The following is a 13,313-nucleotide window of genomic DNA, read 5'->3' on the forward strand; positions in this document are numbered from 1 at the left end:
CATCACCTCCATACTCCTGGAATGCCTTGACCCACTTCAATTCGCATACCGTCGCAACCGGTCCACATCAGATGCCATTTCCCTGGCCCTACACTCATCCCTAGAGCATCTCGAAAACAAGGACTCCTACATCAGACTCCTATTTATTGACTACAGCTCCGCCTTCAACACCATAATCCCAGCCAAGCTCATATCAAAGCTCCAAAACCTAGGACTTGGCTCTCCACTCGGCAACTGGATCCTTGACTTTCTGACCAACAGACCACAGTCAGTAAGAATGAACACCAACACCTCCTCCACAATAGTCCTCAATACCGGTGCCCCACAAGGCTGTGTACTTAGCCCCCTACTCTACTCCCTGTACACACACGACTGCATGGCAAAACTGGGTTCCAACTCCATCTACAAGTTTGCTGACAATTCGACCATAGTGGGCCGGATCTCGAATAACGACGAGTCCGAATACAGGAGGGAGATAGAGAACCTAGTGGAGTGGTGCAGCGACAACAATCTCTCCCTTAATGCCAGCAAAACTAAAGAGCTGGTCATCGACTTCAGGAAGCAAAGTACTGTGCACACCCCTGTCAGCATCAACGGAGCCGAGGTAGAGATGGTTAGCAGTTTCAAATTCCTAGGGGTGCACATCACCAAAAATCTATCCTGGTCCACTCATGTCGACGCTATCACCAAGAAAGCACAACAGCGCCTTTACTTCCTCAGGAAACTAAGGAAATTCGGCATGTCCACATTAACCCTTACCAACTTTTACAGATGCACTATAGAGAGCATCCTATCGGGCTGCATCACAGCCTGGTATGGCAACTGCTCGGCCCAGGACCGCAAGGAACTTCAGAGAGTCGTGAATACCGCCCAGTCCATCACACGAACCTGCCTCCCATCCATTGATTCCATCTACACCTCCCGCTGCCGGGGGAAAGCAGGCAGCATAATCAAGGATCCCTCCCACCCGGCTTACTCACTTTTCCAACTTCTTCCATCGGGCAGGAGATTCAGAAGTCTGAGAACACGGACGAACAGACTCAAAAACAGCTTCTTCCCCACTGTCACCAGACTCCTAAATGACCCTCTTATGGACTGACCTCATTAACACTACACCCATGTCTGCTTCATCCGATGCCAATGCTTATGTAGTACATTGTATATATTGTGTAGCCCTATTATGTATTCTCATGTATTTTCTTGAATTCTGTTTAATTCCCTTTTCTTCCCATGTACTGAATGATCTGTTGAGCTGCTTGCAGAAAAATACTTTTCACTGTACCTCGGTACACGTGACAATAAACAAATCCAATCCAATCCAATCGAAGACAGAACAAACTCACAATAAAGCATCTACTTCAACTTTGAGACTACGAGCTTTATTAAGACACAAGGATCAACACACTGTATACACATCAATTATTTTGTAATTGTTGGAAATCCAAGACAATCAGGCAAAGTGACCTCTGCATTTGGATTTATGATATGCACTGGGGTACTACATTGTAAAATTGGCTGAAGTGACCATCAATTCACACAACATTGAGTCCAGCGTGGGGTGATGTGTCTACCAATTCCCAATTGAGAATTACAAGTTACAATTTACAGGTTATAAATTACAGGTTAAGTCGATCTGGCGGCCGTGTCATCCTCTGGGATCGACGAAGCACCGGGGTTACAGCCTCTTCTGGTGGCTGGGCGGTGGCGGTCGGCGGGGGAACCATGGCGGACTCCGGGGGTGATTTGGCCAGAGTTTCGTATCCAACTGGTTCGACTGGTGACGGGGAGCGCCGGAAACCCAATGGCGCGGGGGTGCGGAGCACGGGCAGCAGAACTGCAGGCGTGGGGGCATCTCAGCGGCGGTGGTGTCAGAGTTGGATCCTGCAGGTGCCAGGTCCTGGAGGGAAAGTGTCCTGACGGCTGTCAGGGTACTCTATAAATGCGTAGTGTGGGTTTGAATGGAGAAGGAGCACTCTCTCTATGAGTGGGTCAGTCTTGTGAGTCCGGACGTGCTTCCTGAGGAGAACCGGGCCCGGTGTCTTTAACCATGCTGGGAGCGAAACCCCGTGGTAGTGCTCCTGAAAAAAACAAATAGCCGCTTGTGAGTGGTCTGGTTTGTGGCCGTACATAGGAGGGACCTAATAGCTAGGAGCGCGTCGGGGAGGACTTCCTGCCAATAGGAGGTCGGGAGCTTCCTGGTCCGGAGGGTCAGTAGGATGGTCTTCCAGACCGTCGCGTTCTCCCTCTCCACCTGCCTGTTCCCCCTGGGGTTGTAGCTGGTAGTCCTGCTCGAGGCAATGCCCTTTTTGAGCAGGTACTGACACAGCTCGTCGCTCATAAAGGACGAACCCCTGTCAGCTGGGGAAACCAAATAGGGTGAAAATACTATGCAGGGCCCTAATGACTGTGTGGGAGGTCATATCGGGGCACGGGATAGCAAAGGGAAAACGAGAGAACTCGTCGATGACGTTCAGGAAGTACACATTCCTATTGGTCGAGGGGAGTGGCCCTTTGAAATCGATAGCGAGGCGTTCAAAGGGCCGAGAAGCCTTGACCAGGTCTATAGAAGTGAGGTTTGCACTCCGCACAGATCGGGCAGTCCCTGGTGATGGCTTTCACCTCCTCTGTGGAGAAAGGTAGATTTCGGGCTTTGACTTAGTGGGCGAGCCGGGCGACCCCCGGGTGTCAGAGGTCATCGTGAATAGCTTTCAGGTGGTCGTCTTGCGCGCTGGCGCACGTGCCGCGGGACAGGGCATCTGGGGGCTTGTTGGGAGCTTTCCCGGTCGGTACATAATATCGTACTTGTAGGTGGAGAGTTCGATCCTCCACCGTAAGATCTTATCATTTTTGATCTTGCCCCTTTGAGAGTTGTCGAACATAAAGGCAACCGATCTTTGGTCGATGATGAGGGTGAACCTCCTACCTGCGAGGTAGTGCCTCCAGTGACATATCGCTTCCACGATGGCTTGTGCTTCCTTTTCGACTGAGAGGTGTCGAAGTTCCGAAGCGGAGAGGGTTCGGGAGAAAAAGGCGACTGGTCTCCCAGCCTGATTTAGTGTGGCTGCAGGAGCGACCTCTGAGGCATCCCTCTCTACCTGGAAAGGGACGGATTCATCCACCGCCTGCATGGCCGCTTTGGCGATGTCCTCCTTGATACGAGTGAAGGCCTGACGAGCCTCATCCAATAGAGGGAAGAGTGTGGCCTTAAATAGTGGGCGGGGCTTTTTCCGCATATTGAGGGACCCACTGGTCATAATACGAGAAGAATCCCAGGCACTATTTGAGGGCCCTGGGACAATGAAGGAGAAGGAGACACGGTCCGGGTCGGGGCCCAGGACTCTGTTCTCCACGACATAGCCGAGAATGGCTAGCCTGGTCGTGCGGAAAACGCATTTCTCTGTGTTATACGTGAGGTTGAGTTTCTGGGCAGTCTGGAGAAATCGATCAAGGTTAGCATCGTGGTCCTGCTGGTTGTGGCCGCAGATGGTGACATTATCCAGATACGGAAACGTGGCCCGCAGCCCGTACTGGTCCACCATTCGGTCCATTGCTCGTTGGAACACCAAGACCCCATTAGTGACGCCAAAGGGAACCCGGAGGAAGTGGAAGAGGCGGCCGTCAGCCTCAAACGCTGTGAAGTGGTGGTCCTCCGGGCGGATTGGGAGCTGATGGTATGCAGACTTCAGATCCACCGTGGAAAATACTTTATAGTGGGCGATCTGATTCACCATGTCTGCAATTCTGGGGAGGGCATACGCATCAAGGAGCGTGAACCGATTAATGGTCTGGCTATAGTCCACTACCATTCGGAATTTTTCCCCGGTCTTGACGACCACCACCTGAGCTCTCCAGGGACTGTAACTGGCCTCTATGATCCCCTCACGTCGGAGCCTATGGATCTCGGTTCTGATAAATACCCTGTCCTGCAGGCTGTATCGCCTGCTGCGAGTGGCTACGGGTTTGCAGTCTGGCGTGAGGTTGGCAAAGAGTGGAAGGGGGTCGATTTTTAGGGTGGCGAGGCTGCAAATAGTGAGTGGGGACAAGGGTCCGCCGAAGCTGAGTGTGAGGCTTTTGAGGTTGCACTGGAAATCGAGTCCCAGTAGGAATGGGGTGCAGAGTTCAGGGAGCACGGACAGCTGGAAGTTTGAGTAGCTAGTGCCCTGGATCGTTAGGGTCGTAACGGTGCGCCCTTGGAGGTGAACAGAGTGGGAGCCCGAAGTGAGGGAGATCGTTTGCCGTGCATGGAAAATAGGGAGTGAACAGCATCTTGCCAGTTCTGATTGTACGAAGCTCTCGGTGCTCCCGGAGTCGAAGAGGCACGGTGTCTTGTACCCGTTGATTTCAATGGTCATCATGGAGTTACGGAGGTGTTTTGGACGCGACTGGTCCAGTGTCACTGCGCTGAGTTGCGGGTAGTCGGCGGCTCGATCAGCTGTGCTGGAGTGGCCCCGTGATGACTGCCCTCTGAGTTCGTAATCTTCTAGTCGAATTTCTGAGTTGGAAGAAGATGGCCGCCCCCATGGATTGCACGTGGTGGGCAACGAGGAAGATGGCGCCCAAGATGGCGGCCCCCATGAGTCGCCGTGGCCGGCTGCGTGGAGGGAGGTTGCCAAGATGGCAGCCCCCATGAGTCGCACGTGTCATTTGTGGGCGGAGTCGGAGTACAGGCCGCAGCATTTCGGGGCCTGTGGATTCTGGAAACGGGTGCTCTGGGCTGTGGGGGAGTTAGACGAGGAGGCCTGTTTCGCCAGGCAGACCCGGGCGTAGTGTCCCTTGTGACCGCAGCTGCTGCAGGTCGCGTTATGGGCCGGGCAGTACTGCTGTGGGTGCTGGGGCTGCCCGCAAAAGTGGCACACTGGGGCTGCGTGATGGCTGGGTGGCCGCGTGGCGCAGACCTAGGGCAATCGCTGGTTGGGGGCCCAGGATGGGGTCGCTTGGTCAGCGGTGAACGAGGTGAGGCTGCGGAATGAGACCTCCATAGTGGTAGCTAGTTCTACTGTGTCCTCTAAGTTCTGGGCCCCTTTTGAGGAATTCCTGAACTCTGCGCCCCATTCCTACTGGGACTCGATTTCCAGTGCAACCTCAAAAGCCTCAACCGCTGGCGCACATAATTCGATCTGAGGCCTGCCACGTACACATCTCTAACGGCAAGTTCCATGTGCTGTTCGGCTGATACAGCCTGATAATTACAGTCCCGAGCTAAAATCTTTAACTCCCGCAGGAATTCTTCTAACGACTCCGCGGGGTGCTGGCGGCGGGTCGTAAAAATATGGCACGTGTAGACCTCCTTGATGGGCCTCTTGTATATTCGATCTAGCATGGCTAGGGCCCCCCGTATACGAGTTGGTACTATTTAGTTGAGAAGATATACGGTGGCTCACCCTTGTGTGCAGGAGACTGAGTTTCTGCTCCTCTGTAGTTTCTGGAGTACTTGATTCAGCCAGGTAGGCCTTAAAACATCTGAGCCAGTGCTGGAAGATTTCTCTTGCCTCTGCAGCCTGAGGGTCGAGTTCTAGTCGGTCAGGTTTGAGGGCTGATTCCAAAGTTGTTTCTTTCTTCTTATCGATTTCTTCTTGTTTCCTAAGATCATTAAATTGATGTGACCATCAATTCACACGACACGTAGTTGGAAGTGAACAGTGGTTTTAATGATCTTACAACGGAGCCTGCCTGCGACGAGATGAACTGGCAGGCAGGCTCAGACTGCCAGGCTTTATACTTCCGGTTAGTGGGAGGAGCCATGGGCGGAGCCAAGGGTGGAGCCCAGTACAAACTCCTCATCTCCCTCTAGGGGCAGAGCCGCGCAACTGCTCGTATACCGAGCTTACACAGACACAGTACATCATATATAATAAGTGTGAATAACACGGACTGTGATTAACCACATTGGCTTCATGGGTTTTCGGAGGGGGCATTAACCATTGATATACTTCACCAAATAGCTTGGATAGTAAGTAAAAGCAAAGTTGCCATAGTCTACTTACCCCTTTTGAGAGGGAGAGCCGACTGGTGGTGATATAACCTGAGGATCATCACACCTCAGGCAAGGCTGAGAAGGCAGGCCTTGATGAATAACCTAGGTAGTATGGGATTGAACCTGCATCGTCGATGTTCCTCTGCATCATGCACCAGCTGTCCAGTTAACTGAACTAAACCTTTTCTATTCCTGTTCCAAAATGTTCCTGATCTAAGTACAACTGTGAGTCAATCATATAAATGAGATTTACAGCGTAGGTACAAACATGGAGCAGGTGACGAGCAAATTAGCAACATTTCTGGGTGAAAGGTACATTTTGGTTGCGAAATTTCATGTAATATAGGATTCATTCTGCTTGTAATATTATCCTGGAAGTTCAAACTTTGAACATCTGTAGGTTTGTTGCACCTCATCTATTGAACTCCATTTCTTTTTTTAAGCTTTTGTTTTTTGCATAATTGACATGCTAAATTGGATATTACGTCAGAATAGGAAGTACTTCATGCTTTTTTCATGTAGGTTAGCTGTCAATACAAAGCTTTATGAAAGTATATTTAAAGAAGACTAATCTAAAAGTTTTTACAATGTGTTTTGTCTGACCATTGCTTTTACTTTTCCATTGATCGCAGCACAGTGGTGAAGCGCACTGTTGCTTCAAAGCTCCAGGGTCCCAGGTTTGATTCCCGGTTTGGGTCACTGTCTGTGCTGAGTCTGCACGTTCTCCCTGCGTCAGTGTGGGTTTCCTCCGGGTGCTCCGGTTTCCTCCCACATGCCCGGAATGATGTGTTGTTAGGTAATTTGGACATTCTGAATTCTCCTTCCTTGTACCTGAACAGGTGCCGGAATGTGGTGATTAGAAGTTTTTCATGCATTGCAGTGTTAATGTAAGCCTAATTGTGACAAAGGTTATTAAAATTAATGAAAGCTTACATGTGACAAGAAAGATTATTATAATTTTTATTTCCTTTCTCTCTAGCCCAGACTCTACACCCCTTTCCTCTCTAGCCCCACCATACTCCAGCCCCCCCGCCCCCATTCAGTCCCTCACCTCTCCAGCTCCCTCCAGCCCCTCACCTCTTCAGCCCCTCCTCCCCCAGCCAATCCACGTACCCTCCTGTCCAGGGCCGGTTTTAAGCCTATTTGACCAATTTCATCAAATTGGGCCCCGCACCAGCGGCGACAGAATTACCGTATGAAACCTTTTCTGTATTCTAAGAGGAACTATAGGGTAGTTTTTACTTTTGGGGAACGCACCGCATTACCGTCGACAAATCCTTCAGCCCTGTGCCGCCAAATCCTTCCGCCCGGGTAAGTAAGTTTCAAAATTTTAGTATATCAAGCATTTAATGTTTTTTTTTTTGGTTAAAGACGAGCATACTACACGAAATACAAACATACATAAATTTTTACTTTTGTAGAGTAGAGGCCCCGCCATCACTTTTCTAATTGGGCCCGCAATTCCTAGCACCGGCCCTGCTCCTGTCACACACTTCCCCAGTACCACCCTTTTCCTCCGCCCCCCGTTTCCTCTCCAGCCCCTCCTCCCCCACACCTCCACCTGCCCACTCCAGCCCCTCCTCCCTCACCCCTCCACACCAGCCCCTCCTCCCCACCCCTCCACTCTAGCCCCTCCTCCCCCACCCCTCCACTCCAGCCCCTCCTCTCCCCCACCCCTCCACTCCAGCCCCTCCTCTCCCCACCCCTCCACTCCAGCCCCTCCTCTCCCCACCCCTCCACTCCAGCCACTACTCCCCCCCCACCACTCCACTCCAGCCCCACCTACCCCCTGCCCGCCCGACCCTCCTCCCCCGGCACCTGCCCCTCCAACCCCCTCCCCCACCTCCTCCAACCCCCTCCCCCCCACCTCCTCCAACCCCCTCCCCTCCACCTCCTCCAACCCATCCCCACCTCCTCCTCCAACCCCCTCCCCCCCACCTCCTCCAACCCCCTCCACCCCACCCCCCTCTCCCCTCAAACTCTCCCACACCCCCTCCAACCCCCCCTCCAACCACCTCCCCCACCTCCTCCAACCACCTCCCCCCTCACCCCCTCCAACCACCTCCCCCCCACCCACCCCCTCCAACCACCTCCCCCCCACCCACACCCTCCAAACCACCTCCCCCCACCCACCCCCTCCAACCACCACCCCCCCACCCACAGCGTCCAACCTCCACCCCCCCTCCAACCACCTCCCCCCACCCTCCAACCACGTCCCCCCACCCTCCCCCTACCCCCCAAACCCCTCCCCCCACCCCCACAAACCTCTCCCCCACTCAATCCCCTCAAACCCCTCCCCCCTCAAACCCCAACCCCCACCCCCTCAAACCCCTCCCCCCCACCCCCTCAAACCCCTCCCCCCACCCCCTCAAACCCCTCCCCCACCCCCTCAAACCCCCTCCCCACCCCCTCCAACCACCTCCCCCCCACCCCTCCAACCACCTCCCCCCCACCCCCTCCAACCACCTCCCCCCCACCCCCTCCAACCACCTCCCCCCCACCCACCCCCTCCCCCACCCCCTCCAACTACCCCCCACTCCAACCACCTCCCCCCCACTCGCCCTCCAACCACCTCTCCCCACCCCCCTCCAACCACCTCCCCCCACCCCCCCCACCACCACCCCCACCCCCCCTCCAACCACCACCCCCCACCCCCCCTCCAACCACCTCCCCCCACCCCCTCCAACCCCCTCCCCCCACCAACTACCCCCCCACTCCAACCACCTCCCCCCACTCCCCCTCCAACCACTTCCCCCCCACCCCCCTCCAACCACCTCCCTCCCACCCACCAACCACCTTCCCCCCACCCCCTCCAACCATCTCCCCCCACCCCCTCCAACCACCTCCTCCCACCCCCTCCAACCACCTCCCCCCACCCCCTCCAACCACCTCCCCCCCACCCACCCCCTCCCCCCTCCCCCGAGACCCTCCCCGAGACACCTCCCCCGAGACCCCTCCCCCGAGACCCCTCCCCCCTCCCCCCTCCCCCGAGACCCCTCCCCCCTCCCCCCTCCCCCGAGACCCCTTCCCCCCTCCCCCGAGACCCCTCCCCCCATCCCCCGAGACCCCCCCCCCCCTCCCCCGAGACCCCTCCCCCCCTCCCCCGAGACCCCCCCCCCCTCCCCCGAGACCCCCCCCCCCTCCCCCGAGACCCCCCCCCCTCCCCCGAGACCCCTCCCCCCCTCCCCCGAGACCCCTCCCCCCCTCCCCCGAGACCCCTCCCCCCCTCCCCCGAGACCCCTCCCCCCCTCCCCGAGACCCCTCCCCCCCTCCCCCGAGACCCCTCCCCCCTCCCCCGAGACCTCTCCCCCTCACCCCGAAACCCCCTCCCCCCTCCCCCCGAAACCCCTCCCCTCCCCCTCCCCCCGAAACCCCTCCCCCTCCCCCCAAAACCCCTCCCCCTCCCCCCGAAACCCCTCCCCCTCCCCCCGAAAACCCCCTCCCCTCCCCCCGAAACCCCTCCCCCTGAAACCCCTCCCCCTCCCCCCCGAAACCCTTCCCCCTCCCCCCCCGAAACCCTTCCCCCCTCCCTCCCCCAATACCCCTCTCCCTCCCCCTCCCTCCCCCAAAACCCCTCCCCCTCCCTCCCCCAAAACCCCTCCCCCTCCGCCCTCCGCCCTCCCCCCCAAACCCCTCCCCTCCAGCCCCGCCCCCTCCTCAGCTGCTGCTCCTCCGGCTGCAGCGCCCTCTCGCGGATAGGAGGTCTCCGCCCTGGTAACGTCAGCGCGGCTGTTTTGCTGTGTTTCTGCTCGCGGTTTTCGGCTTTTCTTCGAGCGTTGGTGCTGCCTCCGCCCGACATGTCTGTTAACTACGCAGCCGGGCTGTCCGAGTACGAGCACAAGGGGAAATGTGGCCTTCCTGAGGTAAGCAGTCGCGGACCGCCTCGGAATGGAGCCGGGCCCCGGTCCGGCGGTGGGGAGGATTCTGGGCCTGTCCCAGGACAGTCCCAACCCGGGGTCATTGGGAAGGGTTAACAGCACAGCCCCGGTCCTCAGGCCTGTTGGTGACCGGGGCCTTGCACAGGTACACTCTCGCTAGGTCCTCTGAGGATCCACAGCCTGGCCACGGAGCCGGGCTGAAGGGGGAAGAGGGAGTGGATACCGGAGACACAGCCTGCAGATGGAGGGAGGGCACAGGGTGACAGGAGTGGGGTGATGATGGGAACAATGATGGGTTGTTGGAACAGGTTACAGAGACGTCGATCCCATTTTATTCCATTCTTATATTCGTAAAGAACATTCAAGATGGGAAGGTACTGGTGAAAAAGCAATTAACGACAACATCCTTTTGTGGGCAGAAGCGAAAGGGTTAAATTTGTTTACGTGCTGGTTCAGCACGCATTTCCAGACAAAGTCAAATCATCATATTTGCCAGTATGAATTTCGAGGCTTGAGGCGGGAATTGGGTGAGCCTGTTGATAATTTCTTAAACGGAATGGATAACGCAGCCAGAAAATGTAAATTAAAGATGAAAGCTGCTCGATCAGTTCATCTGGGGCTCCACACGCTCTGAAACACACAAACAATTGTTTGGAAAGCACCAGCTCACATTCACAGGCTTTGGACACTGATGGAACACATGAAGCCACAAGATATTGACTTCCCAGCTAAGGTTTGGTTAAGTCAAGAGAAAGGCAGCGGCATTGATGCAGTGAAACAGCACCCAAGGAATGCATCGCAGACCACCACACCAGAGTGAAAAGTGTACAGGAGAAATACACTCGAAGAAGCTCCAGCATTTTGAGTCCAAAGTATGGGAACAATGATGGGTTGTTGGAACAGGTTGCAGAGACGTCGATCCCATTTTATTCCATTCTTATATTCGTAAAGAACATTCAAGATGGGAATGTTGAATTCCCGGGCAGCATGGTAGCATGGTGGTTAGCATAAATGCTTCACAGCATTTCTGAGGGGGTTTCCTCCGGGTGCTCCGGTTTCCTCCCACAGTCCAAAGATATGCGGGTTAGGTGGATTGGCCATGCTAAATTGCCCGTAGTGTCCTAAAAAAAAAGTAAGGTTAAGGGGGGGGTTGTTGGGTTACGGGTATAGGGTGGATACGTGGGTTTGAGTAGGGTGATCATTGCTCGGCACAACATCGAGGGCCGAAGGGCCTGTTCTGTGCTGTACTGTTCTAAATATGAATATTTCTAACTTGTGGGAACCAGAAGACACAACAGATTTCAAGCGTCTTAAAAGTGAAGGCTCTGGAATCAAGAGCCAATCCAGAGCAGTAATGTTGAGTGAGTTTGACTGGTATGAGATTGGGTACAGACAATACCCGGTCATCTTTCTGGCATCGATCCTGTCAAGCCTTAAATAATTTTGTATGAGATCACCTCTCATTCTTCAAAACTCTCAAGAATATATACACAGTTTCTCTGATCTCTCCTCCGAGGACGATCCCACCATCTGAGAAATCTCCGCCTCGTGAACTTTTATTGCACTCTTTCTGTGAGACACCAGTAAAGAGACCAAAACTGTACAAGTGCTCCAGCTGTGGTCTCACCAAGGCTCTCTTCAATTGAAGCAAGACTTATTCCTGTACTTAAACCCGCTTGCAAAAAAGTCAGCTTCCATTTGTGTCTCAAATTGCTTCCTGCACTTGCATGCTAGCTTTCAGTAACTTGTGAACAAGGACATTCAGGTTCTTTGCACATCAACTCTTCCTAATCGCTCATCATTTAAGAAATACTCTGTATTTCTGTTTTACCGACCAAAATGGATAACCACATTTTCCCCATTATTTTTGATGTTGCCCACTGACTGAATCCCATTGAAATCGCTTTTATCCTGCTCACAACTCAGATTCTCACTTATTTTATGTCATCAGCAAAATTAGACATATTGTATTTTGTCCCCACATCCAAATAATTGCCATAGATTGTGAATAGCCAGGGTATAAGCATTGATCCTTGCTTTGCCCTAATAGTCACAGCCTACCAAGCTGGGAATTACTCATTTATTCCTACTCTGTTTTCAGTCCGTTACCTAATTCTCAATCCATGCCAGTATATTACCCTCAAACCCATGTGCTCCAATTTTGCTTGCTAACCTTTGTGGAACATTATTGAAAGCCTTCTGAAAATTCAACTACACACTCTTCGCTGGTTCCCCTTTATCTGTTCTGCTAGCTGTATCCTCAAAACCCCCCAACAGGTTTGCCAAACATGGTTTCCCTTTCATAAATTCATGTCGACTTTTCCCAATCCTATGATTTTTATTTCCTTAGTTTCCAGTTATCATATCCTTTATAATAAATTCTAGCATTGTCCCTATCACTGATGCCAGGCTATCAGAGTCTCAAACAGTGGGGTTTTATTTGCTACCTTCCAATCTGCAAGAACCATTCCAGAATCTCAGGAATTTTGGAAGATGATCACCAATGCATCCACTTCTATAGCGATCTCTTTCAACACTGGGATGTAGATCATCAGGTGCAGCAGATTTATCAACAGTCCCATTAATTTCGCCAGTGCTACATTAGTAATACTAATTTCTTTCAGACCCTCATTCTTACAAGTCTCCTGGGTCTTTAGTATTCCTGGGAGTATTTAGTTTCTCTGCCATTTCAAATAGTTTATTCATTCTGTTGACTCCTTAATCGTTTTTCAAGCCTCGATTGTAGCACCCCTCAATCTTTTAAGTCAGGGAATGATAAGGGGTGGCATGTGGTTCAGTGGTTAGCACTGGGACTGCGCCACTGAGGACCCAGATTCGAATCCCGGCCCTGGGTCACTATCCACATGGAGTTTGCACATTCTCCCTGCGTCTACAACCCAAAGATGTGCAGGTTAGGTGGATTGGCCACGCTAAATTGCCCTTAATTTGAAAAAAGAAATAATTGGGTACTCTAAATTTATAAACAAAAAAGTCAGGGGATTACATGGCTCTTATCTGAACCAGTTTTCATAATTTAAGTCTATTCAAGCCCTTGTATCACTCTAGTGAATCAACCTCCTTGAAGGTCAATATAACCATCCTGAGATTCTGTTCCTGAATGCAATGCTGCAGCTGAGGTCTGACTAAGACTTTGGACAACTGAAGCATGCCTTTCACCCTTTTATATTGCAGTTTAGCTAAAGGCCACAATCCTTTTTGAACCTTTTGCACCTATCTTCTGGGTTTCAGTGAACTGTAAACCTGGCTACCCAGATATCTCACCATGAAGAAAACATCCTGATTTGTGTTGGATCCGAAAGTAGGCAGGTTACAGGTGGCAGAAAGGACATAGGATTAGAGACTCACCTCAGGGTCAAATAGAAGACTAAGGTTATGGACAGTACAGCTCAACCCTGCGACTGGCTGAGAAGAAAGGGAATTCATATCAAGGATTTGGTATT

General features: G+C 53.0%; 1 protein-coding gene across 2 annotated transcripts in view; it reads left to right on the forward strand.

Annotated features, from left to right (window-relative positions):
* The first annotated feature begins 9,647 nt into the window (after positions 1 to 9,647).
* The window catches only part of sirt6 (sirtuin 6), a 70,818-nt gene continuing 67,152 nt past the window's right edge, over positions 9,648 to 13,313 (forward strand). For both annotated transcript variants that reach the window (XM_038777308.1, XM_038777309.1), the window contains exon 1: positions 9,648 to 9,837. In XM_038777308.1, coding sequence (XP_038633236.1) covers positions 9,772 to 9,837 — 66 coding nt within the window. In that variant the 5' untranslated portion in view covers positions 9,648 to 9,771. The remainder of the gene's footprint in view (positions 9,838 to 13,313) is intronic.

This window comes from Scyliorhinus canicula, chromosome 18 (assembly GCF_902713615.1).
Source record: "Scyliorhinus canicula chromosome 18, sScyCan1.1, whole genome shotgun sequence".
Taxonomy (NCBI): Eukaryota; Metazoa; Chordata; class Chondrichthyes; order Carcharhiniformes; family Scyliorhinidae; genus Scyliorhinus; species Scyliorhinus canicula.